The sequence below is a fragment of the Bufo bufo genome, chromosome 9 (assembly GCF_905171765.1).
Source record: "Bufo bufo chromosome 9, aBufBuf1.1, whole genome shotgun sequence".
NCBI classification, from domain to species: Eukaryota; Metazoa; Chordata; class Amphibia; order Anura; family Bufonidae; genus Bufo; species Bufo bufo.
Genome location: NC_053397.1, coordinates 150957268 through 150981597, shown reverse-complemented (window position 1 = coordinate 150981597; position 24330 = coordinate 150957268). Strand labels below are relative to the sequence as shown.

Here is a 24330-nt window from a genome sequence, read left to right as displayed (position 1 = left end):
CGCCTACAGTGGAATCCTTCAAAAGAAACCTGAAAACCCACCTCTTCAGACAAGCCTACAACCAGTGACCCTGCTGCCTCTATACCACCATGACCAACTTCACCCGTACCTACTGTGTCCTTCTCCCATACCATGTAGATTGTAAGCCCTCACGGGTAGTTTTTAACTTGTCTGGTTTATGCTTAGTGCAATTGTCTGTATTATGTATGCATACCCCTTTTCATATGTACAGCGCTATGGAATGAATGGCGCTTTAATAATAAATAATAATAATATGACTAATAAGTACTGTATTGGGGCATTGCGTATTGTTGGATGTAACGGACACATTGTGGTATGATGTTTTACTCATAAACCATTTATGATTTTCAGAGTAGGAATAGACAAGGGATAATCTACTGCGGCACTCTTTAAGTAGTCTAAAAATGTCCTTTCAAGATGTGTAAGGAATCTGTAGTCAAAAATCTGAATCCCACATCAGAGAACAATATGGTAGATAGAACATGGCACAATCCCATAGACAGCACAAAAGCATTTCATTGGGACATACTGTAAACCCTGCAGTTATCATTCACTAACCCATAGAGAATGGAAACAAGCTATAATGTACAGCCGTACTGAGTGAATTGCAGCAATAGATAAATGCACATAATGGATGTTTTAGCAACATTAAATAAAAGCACAGACTAAGTAACATCGCCATGGAAACAGATCCTATAACCAATCAAAATGATAGACACCTTTAAGTTCCTATTTAGTGGGACGGCCTTGAACCAGTTTATAGATATTTCCAGGAATTATTCATTCCTATGGAGACCAGTTTCCATAGTGAGACTTCTTCAGCAAGCTAATCCTGTCCCACCAAGATCAGTCTCGAAATGGCTAATTGATTGTTTCATATAATGCTTTGCTCAATTGTACTGCAAATATATGTTTCTGCATAGGACAAAGTATACTGTATACCAGAGAAAATGTTGATTTGCAAAGATATTGTATGTACATGCACAAAAAGTTACATTACCTAAATATATCCTGAGGAACATAGATGAGTGGATTCACCCTGTTCTCTGCACTGTGTGTAATTGCTAACATATTGCGGGGCAGGGTGCAGTACAAGAGAAGCCCACATGGTGGCATGTATTTAAACAATGATAGGGATAAGTACATGCAGATTTAAATAATTTAACCATTTACTTATTTTTAAAAAGCTGAACATGTGGATGAATGATTATACTATTTAATGTAAAATAGAAAAATTTAAAATATTTATTTTATATAAACCAGTACACCTGAAATATAACCTCTGGTAGAGTCATGGAAGCTTACTATAAAGAAATAAACTGAAGATATGCTGCATATCATTCTGCCATAGAGCACCCGTCGTATGCTCAGTAGACCTGGAATCATCAGAACAAAGTGATTCTATGTGTAGATAGCATTGTGCCCAAAATATTAATAATTCAGGCATAGGAAAGATACAAGTATTGCCCAGAAGTGTATACAGTTTCCACCTCTAGTGCATATGCAAAGTTTTAGAAAAGCATCACAAGCCTGCCACCTTCACATGCGACTTGCTGAGGCTGGAAGACTTGCTCTTGGTTCCCTCCTACTTTAAAGAGCAAGTCTGGTGATTTCATCACAAGGCATGAAACTTCAGTGTTCCAAGGATCCCTTCACATGCAGCAGATTTTATAGCAAAAAATATTCTGCCACTGAAAATCAAGTCCATTCATCTGATTTTCATTTGCAGAAAATCTGCTGTGTGTGAAAGCACCCTAAGGCTCCATTCTCATGTGGCATTTTTCTTTTTAAAAGGCTCCATAAAATGGGACATAAGGCAATACAAAAAAAAATAATAATAAACAAATGCCACCAGGAATAAAAATGGCAACGAAATGGTAAACACCAAAACACATATGGAAAATGTATTATCCTATTTGGACTAGTTGTGTGGTGTTAAAAAGTCATACAATATGGCACCGACTATGGGATTCAGTTATTAAACAGAAATACACCTAAATTAGGCGTATTTCTGGCACACATTGTGGCGCAAAGGTCTTGCTACTTTTCCATACTCACACCAGAGCTAAAACAAAGGGGGTGTGGTGTGGGCAGCGACGGGCCAATAGGGCCGTCTCATTTACCATTTTCTGTGCTTGTTTTAGGCGTAGAAAATGGTCTAAATGTAAGACAGCTCGGAAACTGTCTTACATTTAGAAGTAGCGGTGGATCTGCCGAAGTTATGTAGAGGCAGGCGCCTCTTCATAACTTCGGCGATCCACCGCCAGTTATAGGGGTTATTAAGACTGGCATCTAAAATGCTGGTCTTAATATTCCCCTATATTTGCAACTTTCCATTCTTCTCTCTAAGTAAGTATAAAAAGTGACTACAAAAAGTGTGGAGTTCAGTCAGAAAGAGTTTGGCCAAAAACAGTTTTAAAGCTTACAAACTAGAAAATGGCACATAAAACCACAAGGATAGATTTCATTATGTGGCTTTAAAGAGGTCCTTGGACCACGAACATTTATCCCAGGTCCACTGGATAGGGGATAAGCATCTGATTGTTAGGGGTGGCCCTATGCTCTACTTTTGAATGGAGCTGCAGTCTTGTATGCACACATGCGGTTGTATACTGATCCCCTGCCGTAGCGCTCTGACTGCCCTGGTCCCCGCTGCTATGCACTTTCTAATAAGTCTAAACACTAGGAAAGACCCACTCAGCCAATCACTGGCCTTAGCAGACACCCACCTCAGCCAGTGCTTATTTAGTGGGACAATTTTCAGTGTGTCAAGCCAAGACTAAAAGTGGAGATCAGTGGGGATCGTAGCAGCATTGGAACAACAACGGTGGAGGTTCAGTGGGTTTCAGCAAAGTTTCTGGCCAGTTTTTATTAATTCTCCTTGAAAAAATCATATAAGACCGTCATATGAAGCTAATCTTACTAAATCTGCCCCAATGTACAGTACAGACCAAAAGTTTGGACGCACCTTCTCATTCAAAGAGTTTTCTTTATTTTCATGACTATGAAGGCATCAAAACTATGAATTAACACATGTTGAATTATTTACATAACAAACAAGTGTGAAACAACTGAAAATATGTCATAGTCTAGGTTCTTCAAAGTAGCCACCTTTTGCTTTGATTACTGCTTTGCACACTCTTAGCATTCTCTTGATGAGCTTCAAGAGGTAGTCCCCTGAAATGGTCTTCCAACAGTCTTGAAGGAGTTCCCAGAGATGCTTAGCACTTGTTGGTCCTTTTGCCTTCACTCTGCGGTCCAGCTCACCCCAAACCATCTCGATTGGGTTCAGGTCCAGTGACTCTGGAGGCCAGGTCATCTGGCGCAGCACCCCATCACTCTCCTTCATGGTCAAATAGCCCTTACTTTCAAAGTTTTCCCAATTTTTCGGCTGACTGACTGACCTTCATTTCTTAAAGTAATGATGGCCACTCGTTTTTCTTTACTTAGCTGCTTTTTTCTTGCCATAATACAAATTCTAACAGTCTATTCAGTAGGACTATCAGCTGTGTATCCACCTGATTTCTCCTCAATGCAACTGATGGTCCCAACCCCATTTATAAGGAAGAAATCCCACTTATTAAACCTGACAGGGCACACCTGTGAAGTGAAAACCATTTCAGGGGACTACCTCTTGAAGCTCATCAAGAGAATGCCAAGAGTGTGCAAAGCAGTAATCAAAGCAAAAGGTGGCTACTTTGAAGAACCTAGAATATGACATATTTTCAGTTGTTTCACACTTGTTTGTTATGTATATAATTCCACATGTGTTAATTCATAGTTTTGATGCCTTCAGTGTGAATCTACAATTTTCATAGTCATGAAAATAAAGAAAACTCTTTGAATGTGAAGGTGTGTCCAAACTTTTGGTCTGTACTGTATATCTCTCATATCTTCCTATTGACTACCATTCAGTATCTGGCAGCCATGTTGTTACTGAAAACCCCCAGAATAAATGGCTACAGAAAAAGCATTGTGGGCTGCATTTATCAAAGCTGTCTAATAGCACATACTGCCCTGTTGCCCACAGCAACCACAGTACCACTTCTCAGTTGACTTCTGATTAGTTCCTATAGGCAACAAGCCAGTTTGGATAAATGAGCCTTACTATGCTATCTAGATCAAAAGAAGCAAGCACTCAAAGAAGGCCACGTGTGTAACTTTGCTGCCCTGCATATCGGATTTCTAGTCATCTGTAGCAAATTGCTTTTAAATGATGATTTCTTTCAGAATTATGTGTTGATCAAATGTTTTACTGACATTTCTGAAAATTTTTATTTTAAAATAAATCACATGAAAATATTTTCTATGTAATTAAAAAAGCTACAAAAACACCCATCAGAAATTACATGTATATCTTACCTAATTCTCATGTCATTCACTAACATGTGTAAATGGAAACCTCTACATTTATTAATATTCATTCATTCTTGAAAAGTATGAAGTCTTCTTCATATTGCAAGGCTGGTCCATTAGACAGAAGATCAATTCTTTCACATGATGCTGTACATGTGAGTGTTATTCTCATCCACTTTACACCATGTTAATATTTTGTGATAATCTAAAATATTTTCTACATACACTTTGATACAGAATTTGCCCATCCAAGCAAGCTTCATCCATCAACAATGTCGATTTCTCTTTTCCGTAGCTGGACAAGAGGAATTACTGCAAAAGTGTGAACAATCAGACCAATGGGAAGAGAAGTCCCTGGTGAGAAATACGCTGTGAAAACAAACAGCAAAAAAGACAAGAGGGTTTCCCCTGGGAAGCATCATTGAGATGTCACTAAATAGGGCTGGATCACAAGATTTGGGGCCAGGGTGGCTCAGCTGCTATGCACAGACTTCTCACACCACCCACAATTGCAGGAAAAGCATTTCATTACATCAGCTCCACTGGAGACACTGCCTGGATGTATGTCCATCAATTGTCTGCACAAACTCAGAATTCAAACTGCAAAACTGGCTTTTGTATCTGATTAGATAATTTCTAAAATACAGCATAACTGGATTTAACAAAAGATAATATGTCTAATGCAACTGTGTCAAACCATCTAAAGCAGGGATGCACAATCTTTCCTGCTTGGGGGCCACATTTTCAGACTGCACCAATCCCAAGGATCAAAAATAAAGCTTAAAGGAGTATTACCAATTGAAAATGTATGGCATATTGAGCATGTATACTAGTGTTGCGCGAATCGAAGTTAACCAAATGGAAAAATTTGATTCTTCACAAATCTGAATTTCTAGGCGTTCTGCGGTAATGAATAAATTTTTCCTGAAATGGCGGTTAAAAAATAAGTATTTATATATATATATATATATATTATCATCTCATCCATTTGACCGCGGAGAGGCCGTTGTGGCCACCTTGATCACATCAGCGCGTGTAAGAATTGGCACATTTTTTTCAATCACGACGGCCTCTCCACAATTAAATGGATGAGGTGAGTGTGTACTTTTTGTTTTAACCTCTGTTTAACCCCTTGGTAGGCTGAATGCGACTCTCAGATGGCACAATCATCGTTGAACGCAACATCTGAGGGGTTAAATGATAAGGGGCGCACGATCGCCGTTCCCCGTCATTGCGCCCACTCCATACAATGGAATGTGATTCGTAACAAATCAAATTTCTTGTCGAAGTTCGGCAAAGCAGACAAATCAAAAACTTCACTCATCACTAATGTATACCATAAACATCTGGTTACATTTCCAGGACTCCCATCTGAAAAGTACATGTGAACAACCACAAGATACAGAAAGACTTGTCTGTTACTGGACAGTTAGGGGCACCACAGAATTGTATCAAGGGCCACATGTGCCCACGGGCTGTAGGGTTGTGTACCAGTGATCTAAAGGAAAGTATTGCAATGCAAATCAAAAGAACAAATACTTGACCCCATAGAAAAAAAATACAATATATACATACATTATACAATATAGACTCATTGACAAAGAATAACGCACCCAGATACGTTGGGTTGCTGCAAAACTCGCCATGCAGTTATGTCTCAGGCAGATATGTAAATGATTACAGGTGTGGTCTGATTAGTTACTAGGTCTTGCCACAGCAGTAAAAGTGTTTCCCCCACTGCCCTATAAAAAGGCTCTCAGTTGCTACTTTTGGGTATTTTACCTCTTACTGAAAGATCATTGACTGCTAGACATGCCTCTATGATGCACTCAAAGCCATTTTTGCCCAGTTGACAGACTCTCATAAGGGGTGCATCATTGGTCATTTCAAGAAACTGCCCACCATCTAGGCCAATCTGACCTAGTTATTAGTAGGTGTTGGGACTAGTGGTCAAGTGAGGGAGCACATACATGGTGAACAGACTTTAGACAGCCCAGACAGACTACTAGTAGAGAGAATCATTTGATCCACTGTTGAACACGAGCTCCCACAGTTTGGGTGTCAACAGGTGGCACCTTCGATAAGTGTCTGGCAGGACAATTTCCAGGTGCTTATCAGAAAGAAATGTGGTGTCCTATTATGTGCCCTTCCATTGACAGCCAGCCACCATCATCTTCATTTACAATGGAATTATGAACAAGAAACCTGGCCTGCTACAGACTGGAACCATATCATCTTTAGCGAAAAATTCAGATTCTTCTTGGCATCCCCCTAAGGTTGGATTGGAGTGTGGAGGCCTAATGGTAAGTGCTTCAATCCTGTCATTGCTGTTGAGCATACAACAGTTGGTCGCCCCTAGTGGTGATACAAGGGACACTAACAGCTCAGTGAAATGTACAGGACATCCTGCTGCCACATGTGTTCCTCTCATTGCAGGGCTTCCAACTGGCATTTTTCAGTAGGATAGGCCTGTGTATCTTAATAAATTTAGCACATCTTACTCCAAGGGACTTTTTACTAAGAGTAGTGTATGAAGAACCAGTCTTAGTAAATCTGCCCCATCATGTTTTTTATTATGCCAGACAAAACTGCATACAGTGTAGATGATGTTTCAGCCAAAAAATGGCTTGAGAATGGGCAAAGCCTCACCTACAATGCATGCCTGGCATTAAATTACAGCATTTATCAGCAAAATGAAGGCCATGGCATTCTTTGTTGGATGGTAACTATTCTTGGGCCATCGTTGGTGTCCAAAGGTAAGTTTGCTGATTCCATAGGTGGTGCTGGGACTGTTTCTACCTTTCTAGTGTTCTTGTATTATTTTATAACAGCGTTATGCAACACAGCATTATCTACCGGTGAATATATACACAGGAATTAGTGGATAAAGGAATCTTCCTTCTAGCTCTGTCTCATTTGAAGCATCGGTGTGCATTGAGGATAGGATTATATGCTCTAGCCATTACTTAGGGAACATGAACCAATCTGACTTTGTAGCCAAGTTAGCACACACATGTATACATATGCCTTGGGAGATTACAAAGTACAGTCACAAGCACTTGACACTGATAAGCACAGTACAGAGGGCCCCATGGATGATTTTGTATTGTCCAAAGTACATACATTGTCTGCAGAAGGAAGCATGTGTAATATTGGAGGAAAGGGTAAACGGCACGTAAAGTAATGTGGGAGGGCGTGGTATATCACACCAGAGACTCGAGTTCTTCAGCCTTTCTTCAATATTTTGTTTTACGTCTGTGATACAGCCAATATGTGGTACAAATTATACACAAAACATCATGTCTTACCTGTTTAACATATGGGCATCATCATGTCTACTCTCTTGAATGTTGTAGCAGCTGCTCTTGGACTGTGGAATGGATTTGTGCTCAGACAACATGGTAGAAGCTGCGGTGGTAATTATAGCAATCCCGTCTCTCACTCTAGCAGGAAGGTCATAGTCCCACTCATCATAGGACACTGAGATGAGTCCTGTAGGGAACTCTGCAGGCACAGTGTCAGTGTCTCCAGCCACAAGACTGGGTACAATCCATGTGTAACCATAGCCTGTTAATCCCACTGAATTGGCCACTTCAAATATATAGGTGGCTTCTTCTTTTGTGCAATACAGCAGGATCACAGGACTCTGAAGCTTCTTAAGTTGGTTTTGGATCTTAGAGTCATTGTCATCTAAAGACATATCCAGATGTATAACTTCTTCTAGTTCCCAACCCACAAAGCTATTTTCGATGGTGCTCCGCACCTTGTTCTCAAAGTCTTGGTACCCAGGGAAGTAGGTTGTGACAATGGAGAAAATGTACCAGTCATATTCCTCCATGATGTTAAGCATAACAGAGGCCTGTTGTTCAATGGAGGGCCCAAACTGAAAGAACATTGATGATTCTTCCTGTAATTAAAAAGAAACCATATGGAATTAAGAATAACTCTAACAATTCAAATACAAAATCACATAATATATATATAATGGGTTAATATTCATTATTATGCAATGACAAGGAAATGTGGAACCAGGAAAGCCAACCTCGCCAAATCTGCATACTCTTACACATTGAATCTCACATGACATTGTTTATTATAATTTTGTTTTTGCATAAAATCTTTTTTTTGTTATCTCTCAGAGAAGAAATACCATCACCAAGGTTGTCATGGTGTTGAGGAATCTGAAACTTCTATTCTAAGGATCATGGTGGTGCCAGTGATAAGACCCCCAGCAATCGAACATTTAGAACCTAGTGACATGGTTGGTGAAAACTATTTTCAAAAATGAAAATATAATATTTTCTGTTTTCTCATAATCAGTTTTGCCCGGATCTGTTTTACCACCAAATATATTAAACTGGCAACACTGAAGTGGATTACTTGATATTACAAATTTAATATATGATGCCATAACATCTGCTACTGAACCCCAGCAATTAAACGGTTGAGAGCATGCATTTCTTTAGACACCCAGGGAGTTCCATTGTCAAGAAGATAGGGTATTACTGTTAATAATCATTCCCCTGCAATGATTGAAGACCAGTGATTCAATCAAGCTGGTTAATAATATGTAGGCATAATATGAATAATATAATAAGCATGGTTTACATTAAACTGATTTCTGTTAACTCCAATATTCTTGTTATTTTTTGGGTACTTGTTTTTATCATGTTTAGGTTTTCTTATGTTGTTTTTGCATGATGATTATTTTTTTTCTATGACACTAGATGTCAGCACAACAGATGTAGTTCTGGCTGGTGAAATAAGGACATGTTACTTTCCAGCCTGTTGTGATGACTGAACATGACATTTCATTACCACAAATAGGTGGGCGCTTACACTAACAAAATGACTGCTCTATTCTATTGTGGCAGCCTAGACAAGCTGCCCATACATGGCGATCATTGGTAGAACGTTCAATCCAACTCCCCTACTTGTGCATTATACACTTACATTGTATGAAGTTACATCAAAGGGCTTGTCTCACTTCAGCAAATAGCATTTATTATGTAGAGGAAGTTAATACAAGCCACTTACTAATGTATTGTTATTATGTATATTGCTTCCTTTGCTGGCTGGATTCATTTTTTCATCACTTTATACACTTTGCATTTCCATGGTTACGACCACCCTGCAATCCATCAGTGGTGGTCGAGCTTGCACACTATAGGAAAAAGCACTAGCCTATGTGCGCTCCCACAGTGTGGGCCACCAAATAGGGTGGCGCTCTTTCCTATAGTGTGCAGGCATGACCACCACTGATGGATTTCAGGATGGTTGTAACCATGGAAACGAGCAGTGTATAATGTGATGGAAAAATGAATCCAGCCAGCAAAGGAAGAAATATAGATAATAACATTAGTAAGTGGCTTGTATTAACTTCCTCTACATGCAGCGTCCCACTCAGGACACGTGGGAACTGCAAAATTACTGTGAAACTACATTACGGTGTTGCATGTCATTCTGCATTACATCACCTGTTGTATCCCTGTTCATAGGCTGGTTAGGTGCACTTTATACATCCCACCACTAGATGGGGATAGCACTTAGTTTATATAAATACCTTAGTCAGGCCTAGTGTGGAGGGTTGTTGTTGTTGTTGTGGTTGCTAGTGAAGTGATTCAGTTCAGCTGAGGCTACACACCACAGAGTAGTGGGTGAAGTCTGAAGCAGCAATGAGGTAGAGCCAAGGTATGAGGGGCAGGAGAGCGTTTTCCTCCTGTGATCCTCTTAGTTCCTTACATCCTACAACCAGAGGATAGTGTTGCGTCCCTGGAAGAAATCCAAGCTAAAAGAGAGACATCGGTGATAACAGCCACTACCTAAGGCTCAATGGGCACCTTTGCACATGGTGGAGGACAATCTAGCTACAGGCAGCCTCACCATACATTATAGAAGACAGATTAGCTACCTGTTCAAGGGCTTGGAAGATACAGAAATAATAGGACTAAGCATACCAGAAATACCTCTACAGAACCACAGCCAAACCTAGCCAAACCTATTAACAGTGGATCAACATAATTCCTCTAAAGAACAAAAGACTGTATTCTGTCTGGATGTATATGCCGCAACTAAAACCAGCCACAGTAAAAGTTTTGAGTTGTATCCTACCACTGTCTACTTCATTCTTCAATATTACTGCAACTGGTTTTACCACCATAAACGGTACTGGCGTCACGACAAATACCACCAAGGGACCCAGCCGTCACAAGCACCCTAAACACTGCTGTCATCAAGGGCACCTCAACCTCCATCTAGGCTGGTGCTTCCCTACCACAGAGTGTGCCCCGGAGGATTTTGTGCTGTCTTCCTCAACACTGTGCTGCTGGCCCAGGGAGGCTCTCTGCTAACCGTGAGTAAACCGATGAACTGTATTATTATTGGCCCCTCATCGGCCCACCGTGCACCTCACGTGTAGCCCCTGCGGTTCTGGCATGCCACATACATAATTAATGCTGTTTGCTGAAGTGAGACAACCCTTTTAAGTCTATAGTTTAAACATATGAATTAAAACTATTAGTTACTATGCAATACCATATACTAGGGTTATTTATTGCCTGGATTAATGCAAGAAACACAAGTATTATCTTAAAGGGGTTGTCCCTAGAAAAATTGTCTACAGTTTTCAAACCAGCACCTGGATCTCAATACTTTTGTAATTGCATGTAATTAAAAATTTTGCATAGCCACTGAGTTATTTAATAAAATGGATCTGTATTCATCATTCAACTTCCTCCTGAATTGTGATAGGGAGAGTTGCAGTAGAATGGACACGTTCCCTTATCTGCAGCAGAAAAGACCCTCCCCTTCAGCTGTCAGCTTGATATAAATCTAACAGAACAATGAATGGGGAGATCTCTGGATCCATGTGAGGAACATGGCTGGTTCTAGTTTTCTAGAAAGAGATTGTAATGTCCTACATGATGCCTGATTTTTATTTTTTACATTAGTCATGGGATAACCCTTTTAAGGTCAGCCGACATCCTATGTGTATCGGGACTCCTGACTCTTCCCAACAGATGATGTTGAGGGAGAGAATGATTAGCCATTTTGAATTTCAAAATCCAGTCCTTTTTTTCCAAGTAGGAGATAAACCACTGACAGAGGTGTCTGGTCCTAGGTTTCAAGTCTCTCCCCATTGAAAACACATGCACGTTCTGATGATAGGGGACTTTGGACCGTAAGCATAGCACGTAATCCAGTACCTCCTCATCTATTGGTCCTTCCTATGATGTGCTCCCCCTCTCTCTATTTTAGGGGTATTGCCATGTGTTACTATTATGGTCTGAGAACTATGTCTTGCTTGGCATATTTAAAATAGGGGAACAGTCTGTTCTACTGTGGAATGACTACATTATGTGGGGACTACTGTGTTGGCAGAATAGTGTAGTTACAAATTGTTATGTTGGCAGAAATTGCTATGTGCCACTGCTGTGTGAGAACAATTTCTCTGTGGGCATTACTTGAGGTGAACTTTATTTGGGAGCTAAGATAATACTTGTTTCCTTAGCCGTCATTTAGCAGTAATCCACTGACCTCTATTCATTCTCTGTTGCTTGAGCTAGGAGAACACATTTCTAAAATGCTGATTTATATGATAAATTAGCAAGATAAACATCTACTAGCCCAGCTGATAACTGCACCAGAATCTCTAATGAATTCATACTCTAAAAATGGAAATTTCTGACAAAATTACACACGATCATAAATTCTAAGACACATGGAAAAAACATCATGGAAAAAAATGACTTTGCCGTCATCACTAATTATCCTGCAGCTTATATCTTGTGATAAAATGTGTGCTCCCTTAGTCACCTGACAATTATAATACAAGCCCTACTTGTGTGCACGCTCTGTGTGTATGAGCGTACATGCGTGTAATGTGTGCGTTCACTGTACAAAGCATGTCACATGTAAATTTTCCGGTATTCTCAACCCAATCAAGTCTGCTGTCAACAAGGGTTTACAAAATGTATTTTAGAATCTAGGATGAATGGATCATTGCCGTCTACAAGATGTTTAGTAAGCATTACCTGTGCAGGGAAAAGCTGTTATTTTTAAGGACAGGAGGTGGGAATTACTTCTTATTGAGATCTATCTGATTACTTGAGGGCATTAAGCATTGAAGAATCTTATCATGAAGTCCTGATACTGCTGTGTGTGTCAACAGAATTGTAAGCTGGCAATTCATTAGCACGACAAGTGGTAATTTATATGTCCGACCAAAGTTCATTTTCTTCACACACATTCACTCTCAACATCTTTATTTATCCTCACTCTAATTGACTAAATCTGATCAGAAACATAAATCATTTTAAAGCTCGTAGAAAATTTCCTTCCATGGTTGATACGATCTAATTGCAATAAATTTACTTTTTACAACCACTTTCCAGAGAGCTAAACTACCAAAAGCTGCTCTCTCATAACCACAGCTAAATTCACACCATGTTCAGAGCTTTAATTCAGCAGAACTGACTGCAACCATCTTGCCAAACATAACACCTGGCATAAGACTGTATGGCATAGACTGAAATTAAAAGAAAAAGCTATAGACCTATTCCAGCAAAAGGGTTAATGGCAATATAACACCCTTATGACACCCCCTTGATTTTTTGCTTTAAAAGACACACCTGCCCTGCTGTGCCACTCCTCTGCAGGACTGGTGGTCTCCCCTCCAATCACCCTCCTCTGTCTTATCCGGCCCACAGTGAACTGTCGCCTGACTGCATACGGCATCAGGTCTTAGTGTGTGAACTATGTCTTGACACCGTATGCAGTCAGGGCAGTGCAGCTCGGTCCCAGGGAGCAGTGAGTACTGGCAGTGGTCACAGCACTTCACTCCCCACACCTACTTTATTCTAGTGAGCACTTTCATGTTGGAGACACTCACTAGTATTTACTTTATAAGACGCACTGCCATTGTCACACAGCGTCAGGTCATAGTGCGCTCCTACGAAATCCTGATGCTGTACGCAACCAGGGAGGAGGAGTACAGCTGTGTAGTGCTTCCCTCACTGCTCCCCATGCCTCCATAATTGAAGCGGTCATTAGTATTTGGACTATAAGACACACTGCTACTTTTCCCTTGCTTTCATGTGTGTGCAAATTAAATCTTGTTTGCAGAAAATGCTAATTAAGAAAGGAAACTAAAGGTTTTGGTGTACTCATTTATGCTGAGTATATATATATATCTAATATTTTTTTTTTTACACACTGCTACATTCTGCAGCTCTTTACAGACATTAGTATCAAGCTGTCCCTGCAACACGGGAAAAACATACAAACTCCATGCAGATGTTGTCTTTTGTCAGATTTAAACCGAGGACCCCAGCGCTGCAAGGCACCAGAGGCATATATATATATATATATATATATAAATAAGCTGAACTTCACGCCACTTCCAAAATCCAACATGTGTTTATCCACCAAGTGACAGCAACATTTCGGTCCGCTCAATGTTCCTCAAGCAGTGATCTTTATATATATATATATATTACAGTATATTTACCAGTGTACAGCACAACAGTATTAGAGATGTCTAAAAGACTACACTGATTAGATTACCTATTGCAGATGTGCAAAGTCTCCATTGACGGCTGGGTGCTTTTTTAAAGCAACATTCATTTTCATTTTTATAGGTGTGTTTATGCCTTTAAGAGAAAAGTCCCACTTGCTAATATTGTCCCTTGTGATTACGGTCCAGCTGCTGACATATGTTATGTGTTTGCAGGCTGCGGTCAGAGAAGCAGCTGCTGCTAGTGTTGTGTCCCAGCTTGTCACAATGAGATCAGGGAACTAAACCATTTCAAATAGTAGGGGTAATGAGATGAGTGGAAAGCCCGACAGCCTATGTGGGGGTCGCCACTAGATTTATAAGTTCATTTCCTCGGCTGCAGATGGACTGAATTGCCCTCAATTTGCTCGGTGATTTCTCTGAAGAAATTGCCAAATCAGAGCAAATACTGTATCAACAGTGTTGTCAACAGTTATCAATTGTGCAATCCTCACAAATGTACGTAAAGAAAGGCTAATGGACATTATCAGGGTTAGAGGTTTTACAACAATACTGATAGAATTATACAGTCACAAAATGAACCACATAATATTTATACACTCCATATGTTGAAGGACACGCAATAGAAGATAGGAACTTCCTAAAATACCCTAAACATAAAGGGCTTATCCTATTACTAATGTAAAAAATTAAAATCTGACATCATATAGTACATGACAACCTCTTTACAACATACCTAGAACCAGCCCTGTCCATGGCATGGATCCAGATCTCCCCATTCATTGCATACATTTATATATGCTAAATGCATACCAAGCTGACAGCTCAAGGGAGTGTCTTTTATGCTGCAGCTAAGGGGCGTGTCTCAGCTCTCCCTATCACAGCTCAGGAGGCAGTTGAAGGCTGACACTGAGCATGTGCGGCCATCTGAGTGAGCGGACAAAGAAATAAGAAAAGAAAAACAGCAGGTGGTGCTATACAGATACATTTTATTGAATAGCTCACTGGCTAAACTTAATTTTTAATTACATGCAATTACAATAGTATTCAAAACTGTAGAATATTTTTCATAGGACAACCTCTTTAACATTAGGATTTTAGACCGTGAGCTTTGCATTTTATTGTTAATTAGTAGATTTATTTAACATTTATAATAGCATTAAATAATATATACAATGAAAATAAAAATAAATCATGAACAAACATTAGGTAGTTTATCCACGAGCCTCGGGGTCAGGGTTAGACCACATCGGAGTGCCAGAGGATCCTGTGAAGAGCCCAGGCTTTACCACTAGGGTCAATTTCTTATGGGCTAGTTCACAGATAATTTATTTTATCTTATTGCTGTCTTGTGCATACAATGATAACAAACACGGTGGTGCAACAGAGATATGCAAATGTTTTGTATAGATGGAGGGTAGCCCTCAGAATCAGTTCCTCTGGTAGACCCAAAGAACCCTAGTGTGATACCGCTCAGCCGTTAAGTTTATGTACTGTAAGAACACTGAACTTGTAATCCATTACAAGTGTTAGCTTTCATGAAGGCTTTTGGCAGATTTGTTGCCATATACAACCAATTGGTTATGTTATAAAATACATAATTTTGTCTCCTTACACTTTCAAGTATTCCTCCATTCATGCAGGAGAGGTTTGACAAGAAGGGTTGTGCTATGCTATGAGGTTGGATGACAGAATACCTTGCGCTGCACTGTCAATGCATCAAGTAAACACTCGGCTCTGTAGTTGAAACCTTTAGAGTCAGCAGCACTGGGCTGTGAAATTAACTTTTCATGTTTGTGGTTAGAGTGCATCTTATAAATGAAGGAGAGCGGTCATATTAACCCCATCCCCACTGCTTTCACTTGCTTCTCCCATGTGATAACTAACTTACATGCTGTCTAAAGGCATTTCCAGGACAGTTACCTGGATTTAAATGCACAATAATAGATCTATCGCTTGTGATGTATAACATGGGAAGAGCTGTCAACAGGCTAAAAGAATAAATGGATTCAAAAGTTTGCCTTCTGTCAGTTAAGAAGCTTCCCCCAAGTTTATTGAAAGGCTCACAGTGGGGCGTTTCACTGACTACCCGTTGTATACTGCTGTCATGGTTGGCCTTTACATCTCTATGAAGGGCAGAATAGATAGAAGCCATAAGGGATTATTCTTTTGTACTGTGACCCAGTACAACTTTTAAGATAAAAATGTAATTTTTAAAGACTATAATTAACCTGTGATCAAACAGAGTCACCCATCGAACAAAGTCATTTAGATAAAATTTAATGAGTTGTGTTGCCAACTTCTTACAACTTTTAATAATACCTATAATGGAGCCGCCTAATAAAGTGCTATCCTGACAGAGTCAGAATTCAAAAGAAATAATAGTGGAGCATTGGGGAATAAAGGGAAAAAAAAAGGATAAATTATCAGGGTTAATGTATTGGCTCAGGATATGAGATCATTGGATATGAGATAAAACTTTTTAAAAAACATTTTAGGCTACGTTCACACTAGCGTTCGGGGCTCCGCTTGTGAGCTCCGTTTGAAGACTCTCACAAGCGGCCCCGAACGCATCCGTCCAGCCCTAATGCATTCTGAGTGGACGCGGATCCGCTCAGAATGCATCAGTCTGGCGGCGTTCAGCCTCCGCTCCACTCAGCAGGCGGAAACCTGAACGCTGCTTGCAGCGTTCGGGTGTCCGCCTGGCCGTGCGGAGGCAAGCGGATCCGTCCAGACTTACAATGTAAGTCAATGGGGACGGATCCGTTTGAAGATGACACTATATGGCTCAATCTTCAAACGGATCCGTCCCCCATTGACTTTCAATGTAAAGTCTGGACGGATCCGTTCAGGCTACTTTCACACTTAGAAATTTTTCTAAGTTATAATGCAGACGGATCCGTTCTGAATGGATGCAAACGTCTGCATTATAGGAGCGGATCCGTCTGATGAAACATCAGACGGACCCGCTCCGAACGCTAGTGTGAAAGTAGCCTTACAGTGGAAATCTAGATAAAATGTGTCAATTTTTTTATGCAAGGGATTTGCTTTGTGTGAGGTGCAGCTACAGGGAACGCAAAATCCAAGAGACTAAATTCTCCTTAGCAGTTAGAAGAATACAGATGACACCCTTTCACGGTGGGGAGTGGGGTAAACCCCCCACCGTACAATGTCAAGTATAAAGAGGAAGCAGCTAGGCCAGGATGCCGGATTCAGGGAGCAGGTCACCTCCTAAAGCGTCCCTAATACTCACCCTACCTTCTCACCGTATGAGCGGACCTTGATGGTAGGACGGCTCATACCAGGATACCTTTGGCCCTGAGTTGCCCTGATAATCCCTCACATAGGAGCAGGGGAGAAACGACCTGTTCCTCCCAGATACGGATAAACAGGAGTCTCACATGGCCTAGCAGAAGGGAAAGGAAAAGACCATATGCAGCAACAGAGTTGGCAGGTAAGAGCACTAGAAACAAACTTACCTGCCGCAGCCACCACGACTGGAACCCGTGCATAAGTACAGGTGCCCACACACCAAATAGGACACCATATAAACAACACCACACACAGGTATCCAGCACTCCTGATACTGCCTGGGCCCCATACAGCATGGTGCAAGGCAGCCCCAGGCAGCACTGCATACAGTCTTATGGTTCACCCCTCCGGGAAACGAACCCCCTTCCAGAGGGACAATACACACCGGGAAACACCTTGCACACATGTAGGGACAAACACCAACAACATCCCAGACTTGTGACAACAAACAAGATGTACAACAAACCCTGAACATAAACCCACACCAAACATACAACAAGTGAGGTTGGGTACATTGACGATACAAGGGAGACAAAGGAATGACATCACAGATGCTCCAGCACCAACGACAGCTGAAGTACAACTGACTCCAGCCAGGAAGCTACAGGAGATAAAAGCCAAGTGACCACACCCAGTCAGGGACTTAACCCTTACAGCACCAGACAGAGGGAGGCTACAACTTAAAGGGGAAGTGCACACACCAGCCAATACGCAACATGTAACCACAGGCAACAGCATGCGTGGCAACCATGTCATGACGCACACAGCAAAAGCCGTGGCACTGCCACGACATGCCATAACAACAACACGTTGCCACAGGCAACAACATGCAAGGCAACCATGTCACGGCACACACCACAAAGTCTGTGACACTGCCCCTGCATGCAGAAACAGCAACAAGTTGCCACAGGCAACAGCTAGTGTGGCAAAAGTGTAACAGCGCACACCAAAGGCTGTGACACACCCATATTCTGTTAATAAGGAATGCGGAAAAGGTCCTGATAATAGTCAGAATGAGATCCATTCTGTTGATGGCTCCATAGGAGCACATGTGTGGAATGTGTTTTCCAGAGGTTATGCTTCTCTTGATTGCTGCTCTTCAGTTACTTCTCTCTCCATCTCACCATCCTGCGTCACCATTGTCTTCCTCAATATACTATATAAAGGATAGTGAAGGTATTGATGAGTGCTATGAGGAAGAAATGTCATCTTTTAATGCACTGAAGTACCTGTGGTTTTAAAATGCAATGCACAAGTGATGGAAGTTTCTGGTCACACAATCATTTTTGGTTGTGTCAGCTAAACACAGGATGCTCTAATATAAACCGGAATATCATCCGCTGCTAGAATCAGAAATGTTATGTAGAAAAGTTGCTGATCATAGCATGCAGCAGACATTACATATATATTGTTTGTGCCTATGCTGTGCTATTCAGTCATCTGTAATGTGCAACAAAATAAATTTTTGTAAAAGTGGAAGGATTAGAATAGGCCCGAACTCTGTCACACAGGTCAGCTTCAATCTATATCCCAATATTATGTAATGCCCTTTGTGATCTCTGGTTTTGTAAAAAAAATAAAGCCTTGGCCATACAACACTGTCTGCTGTAGCTGATGATGCTATATGAGAATTTCCATAAAAACTATGTCAATATAGTTACATCACATATAGTTATATATACATAGTTGGTATGGTTGGAAAAAGACATAGGTCCTCCAAGTCCAACTTATAATTGATCCAGAAGAAGGCAAAAACCCTTTAAGAAAGATGTTAATTACCCATTATTAAGTAAGTAAAAATATTTTCTGGCTCCAAATATGAAAGAAATATATATTACAGCTCCAACTTATCAACTGTCAGTGAGTCAGACAATAAGTAGAAGTATCACTTGAATGCAATGATGAAATCACCACCATTAACTCTTTCTACCCCAAGCCAGTTTTCACCTTCCTGCCCAAACCATTTTTTGCAAATCTGACATGCGTCAGTTTATGTGGTAATAACTTTGGAATACTTTTACTTATCCAAGCCATTCTGAGACTGTTTTCTCGGGACACATTGTACTTCATGACTAAATTTTAATCAATATATTTTTCCTTTATTTATAAAAAAAATCAGAAATTTACCAAAAATTTGGAAACATTCACAATTTTCTCAATATTAATTTCTCTACTTTTAAGACAGATAGTAATGTCTCATAAAATAGTTATCAGTCATCATTCCGCACATGTCTGCTTTATGTTAGCATCATTTTGTAAATGTATTTTTTTTTTTTAGGAAGTTAGAAGGTTTAGAAGTTTAGAAGCCATTTTTCTAATTTTCAATAAAATTTCCCCAAATTTTTTTTAAGTACCAATTCAGTTATAAAGTGATGTTGAGGGGCTTACAAAATGGAAACAACCCATAAATGACCCCATTTTAGAAAATGCACCCCTCAAATTATTAAAAACTGATGTTACAAACTTTGTTAAAGAAAAATGTAGGTGAAATTTCAAAATTGCTTTTTTTATGCAGATTTTTCATGTTAATAATTTTTTTCTTGCAACACAGCAAGGGTCAACCGCAAACTAAACCTCAATATGTATTACTCTGATTATGCAGTTTACAGAAATACCCCATATGTGGCGGTAAAATGCTCTATTGGCACATGGCAGTGGTCAGAAGGAAAGGAGCGCCATATGGATTTTGGAGGCAGATTTTGCTAGAATGGTTTTTGGGCACCATTTTGTATTTGAAGAGACCCTGATGTACCCCTACAGTGGAAAATCTCAAAAAGTGAACCCAAGGGGGGTACTATGCACTTTGACCTCCTAAGCATTTTACGGAATTTGAAAACACTTGGCTATGAAAATAAAAAGTTTCACTTCTTCAATAAAATGTTGCTTTAGCCCAAAATGTTTCATTTTCACAAGGGGTAACAAGAGAAAAAGCACCCAAAATGTGTTACCCATTTTCTCCTGAATACGGCAACACCCCATATGTGGTGGTAAACTGCTGTGGGGGCAAATGGCAGGACTCAGAACGGAAGGAGCACCATATGGCTTTTTCAGCGCAGATTTTGATGGATTGGTCTTTATTTTTTGAGTGATTGTCTTATATGGGGGCTCATTTTTTGCGGGATGAGGTGACCTATACATTGGTACCATTTTAGGGTACATAAGACTTTTTGATTTCGTGAGGCAAGGTGAAAAAAGCCTTACATGGAAGGCAGCCTCGATGCCTGTGGAAGGCATCGGGCTGCCTTCCCTGCCATTAGTTCCCCTGTCACAGCAGCGCGGGGACCCGATGGGGAAGGAGAGGGAGCTCACTCCCTCCACACACCCCGCACATGCCATGGTCAGCGCTGACCGTGGCATGGTAAGGGTTAATGCACCAGCATTGGTGTTTTCACAAATGCCGGCACATACTGCAGGGGTCCGGCTAACTGGAACAGCCAGTCCCCTGCAGCTGATCGGGCGGGCGCAGCTCCCGCACCCGCCCGATCAGCGCACCATAGTATTACAGCGCTGGTTGGGAAGTCACTTCCCGCAGTGCCGAACTATTACGGCACTGGTAGGGAAGGGGTTAAACAGTAACATTTAATGAGGCAATAAAAATATGGAAATCCCTAAAAAAAAATTGGAGATATTTAGATCATTTTATTATATACATGTAGGTTACATTTAACGGCTCCAACTATGGTAATCAGAATGAATCATTGGATCAACATCCCATTTCTAATGTCAATAGGGACCAATCATTCATTATCTGAAACTGACCTACCACTAATTTTTTGAGAAAATATTATTCAGTGAATACCCTTTGTTACAGCAAACCAAAACTGCAGTAAAAAATTGTCCCCTATAAGGTGGCCCTCTCAAAGAAGAGGGTCAATATAAATATGTTTAAACGGGGTTAGATAATGGTTGGTAGAGATCCTAGGGCAAAATATTTTATGGAAATCCTTCTCAATTACAGTGTCATTGTCAAATTAGTAGAGTAGATACAGACAAGGCCAGTGAGACCCTGAACTGCAACCCTCCACTGTCGTACCTATTTACAGTACAAGCCCTAGATGGCTAGACCGCAACTGGTTGACGGTCCCTACGCAACTTAAGTGCAGAGACGGACAAACAAACAAAGACAGACAAACACAATACTGGAGTTGTCAGATATGGGTCAGAACCAGATGGGCTATGCAGTATCAGAACAGGAGACAGAGAGTTGTCAGAAGACTAGCCGAGGTCAGAAACACAGGATATCAACAACTGAAAAAGGAACAAGGAACAAAGAACCTAGCTAGTGAGCCAAACAAGACTATTACTGGGAATGGTGTATGGAAGGGATTTAAATAGAGCAACTGAGTCCCTGGATCAGAACCTGATAGGTCCATGAATGGGTGCTCCATTAGTCAAAAATACTAGTAATACTAGTATGCAGTAATAGAGCAGCTAAGCAATCAGCCCACTGCTAATCTTCCCCAGCAAATGCCCGCTGCAGGAGGAAATAGAGCATTGCAGGGGGCGTCGCTCAGCAGCAAGTCTCATTTGATGCACCATGCCGAGGTTTAGGATCATGCCACTGGAGCCCAGACAGGTAAGTTTATTACAGTCATATAATGTTTTGCTAACGTAAGCTAGACAATTAGTAGGTGGTTAAAAGATCCCACCAGGAATCAATGACAATCTAACATGAATGAGGACAAACCCGCTGTACCCAGATGCCTCAACTCCATGGTTCATTATAGTTTGTAGTGAATGCAGATAAGGCAGTGGAGCTCCATATTCTGAACATTCAATATTTTTTGCTTTATAAGACGCAAAGTGGAGGGGAAAAGTCAGTGCGTCTTATAAGCGAAAGGTGCTTATGTTTTGGTGCGCTGCGGCAGCTCAGGAGCTCTCACTAATGGCTCCTAAACTGCTATGAAACTGTAGGAGGGTGGGTTGACTTAGTGCAGGCGGGCGGACTGGACTTAGTGCGGGCGGGCAGACGGTCATGTACTGGGTGGGCGGTGCGCGAGGGAGTGAGTTAGCGCAGGCTGGCAGCACTTAGCCTAAGCAGCACCTTGAGCACCTTAGCCTAAGCAGCACCTTGGGCAGGCTGGCGGCTTCACTGAATGCTAAGTGATGCCAGGAGCCTGAGGTTCCATTTCATTCATTCATGAGCTACACTACACAATCGTTGGGCAGGCTGGCGGCTTCTCTGTATGCTCTGTAGTGCCGCCAGCCAGCAAGTCCTTCCACTCACTGCAGTAGGATCCCCTTCTCTGTGCTGCCTTTTGTGCTGATTGGTGGTGAGGGCGTCCTGTTCCCCCTGCCTAAACCAATCAGCTCCGTACATTTTCTCCACCAATCAGCTCCCTACATTTCTCGCGCCATATGACCTCCCCCCTGTCCCGGTACCATAGATTGCTGCCTAAGTCCCATGGTGAGGACAGCTCAGGGGAACTATACGGTACCCTAATGAAAAATGTGTGTCAAATATGACTATAACCCCCCCTCATCCATAGGAATCCACCCCTGTACTGCAGTTTATGGGTGGATTCCTATGGATGTGGGGGGTTATACTCATATTTAAAATAAACACTGTTCTGTAATTGGCATGCGTCTATTTTAAATATGACTATAACCCCCCTCATCCATAGGAATCCACCCATGTACTGCAGTATATGGGTGGATTCCTATGGATGATGGGGGTTATAATCACATAACAGTGTCATCCACAGATCCCCCATAACAGTGTCATCCACAGATCCCCCCATAATAGTGTCATCCACACCCCCCCCATAATAGTGTCATCCACATATTCCCCATAACAGTATTATAGACAGATTCCCCATAATAGTGTCATCCACAGATTTCCCATACCATTGTCATCCACAGATCCCATATTACAGTGTCATCCACAGATCCCCCCATAATAGTGTCATCCTCAGATTCCCATAACAGTGCATCCTCCACAGACCACCATTAGTTCAAAACCCACCAAAGCACACCTTTTGGTTCAAATTATTTTTTTTCTTATTTTCCTCCTCAAAAAACTAGGTGAGTCTTATCATCAGATGCGTCTTATAAAGCAAAAAATATGGTATATTGTTGGAGGGGCACTTTATACTTTCATACTATTTTCATACTCTCACATCTTGCATTTAGATAGAAGGGGGTGAGATCCTAATAATGCATTTACACGTTGCAGTCATATTGTGTTGCTTTACAATGCTCTGGTTTTGCAACAAATCTGCAAACATAAATATCCTGTGTGAATAATACTGTAACGTTAATAACTAATTGCAGTACTTTTAGCAGTAATAATTCCAATCGTGTGATTGCTATGGTTTGTATCAATCAATCATTCACATCATTGTTGAAAGACATGTAGCCCACGCTTCAAAACGTCCTGAAGTGAGCTTTTTCTGCTGAATTACCAGGAAAATATGTCTGAATAAAAGTCTTCACAAAAGAGTATACAAAAAATTTCTCAAGGACGCTTTGGAGAAGTAAAGTCAAATTACTAGTAGTGTTTGGTTGCAGTTACTGCCACCTGCTATCATGTTAAAGGAGTAACTGTCTTTAAAAAAAACAAAAAAATAAATAACATTTTTTGGCATAGTGGCATACGGTATATGTGCTGGGTGCTGAGACCCCTACCAATAAAACATGGAGGCTTTTGGAGCCTGTAGTCAGATAGTGAGGGCACACAGTTCTCGGCTGAGCACTTCTGCCTCCTCCTTTTTAACAAATGGCAGGGGTCTCCACTCTCAGACCCCACCAATCAAACTTTTTCACATTTACCTTTTTCAAGAGATATTTTTCGAAAAATATCATCCCTTAGCTAATGATACAAAATTTGTTAAAGGGTTTCTATCACTTCGTATGACATAATTAGCTGTCAGACACTAGTGATCCGCTAGTGTCTGCTCTGGCCAACCATCCTAATATAACAGCTTTTGGGGCAGCCGTTTTGCTAAAAAAATAACTTTTATAAATATGCTAATGAGCCTCTAGGTGCTATGTGGGCGTTATTAGCACCTAGAGGCTCCGTCTACCTTCATACACAGCCACCGCCCAGCGCGTCCCTCCAGCCCGCCCATCTCCTGCTGAATGCGATCCTCCGTGTGACGCAATGGACGAATTCTCGCGCATGCGCC

General features: G+C 41.0%; 1 protein-coding gene across 1 annotated transcript in view; it reads right to left on the bottom strand.

The window, feature by feature from the left end:
• Nucleotides 1-24330, bottom strand: part of GRIN2B (glutamate ionotropic receptor NMDA type subunit 2B) — a 638757-nt gene that overhangs the window by 428819 nt on the left and 185608 nt on the right. The window contains exon 2 of the mRNA XM_040408303.1: nucleotides 7686-8284. Coding sequence (XP_040264237.1) covers nucleotides 7686-8284 — 599 coding nt within the window. The remainder of the gene's footprint in view (nucleotides 1-7685; nucleotides 8285-24330) is intronic.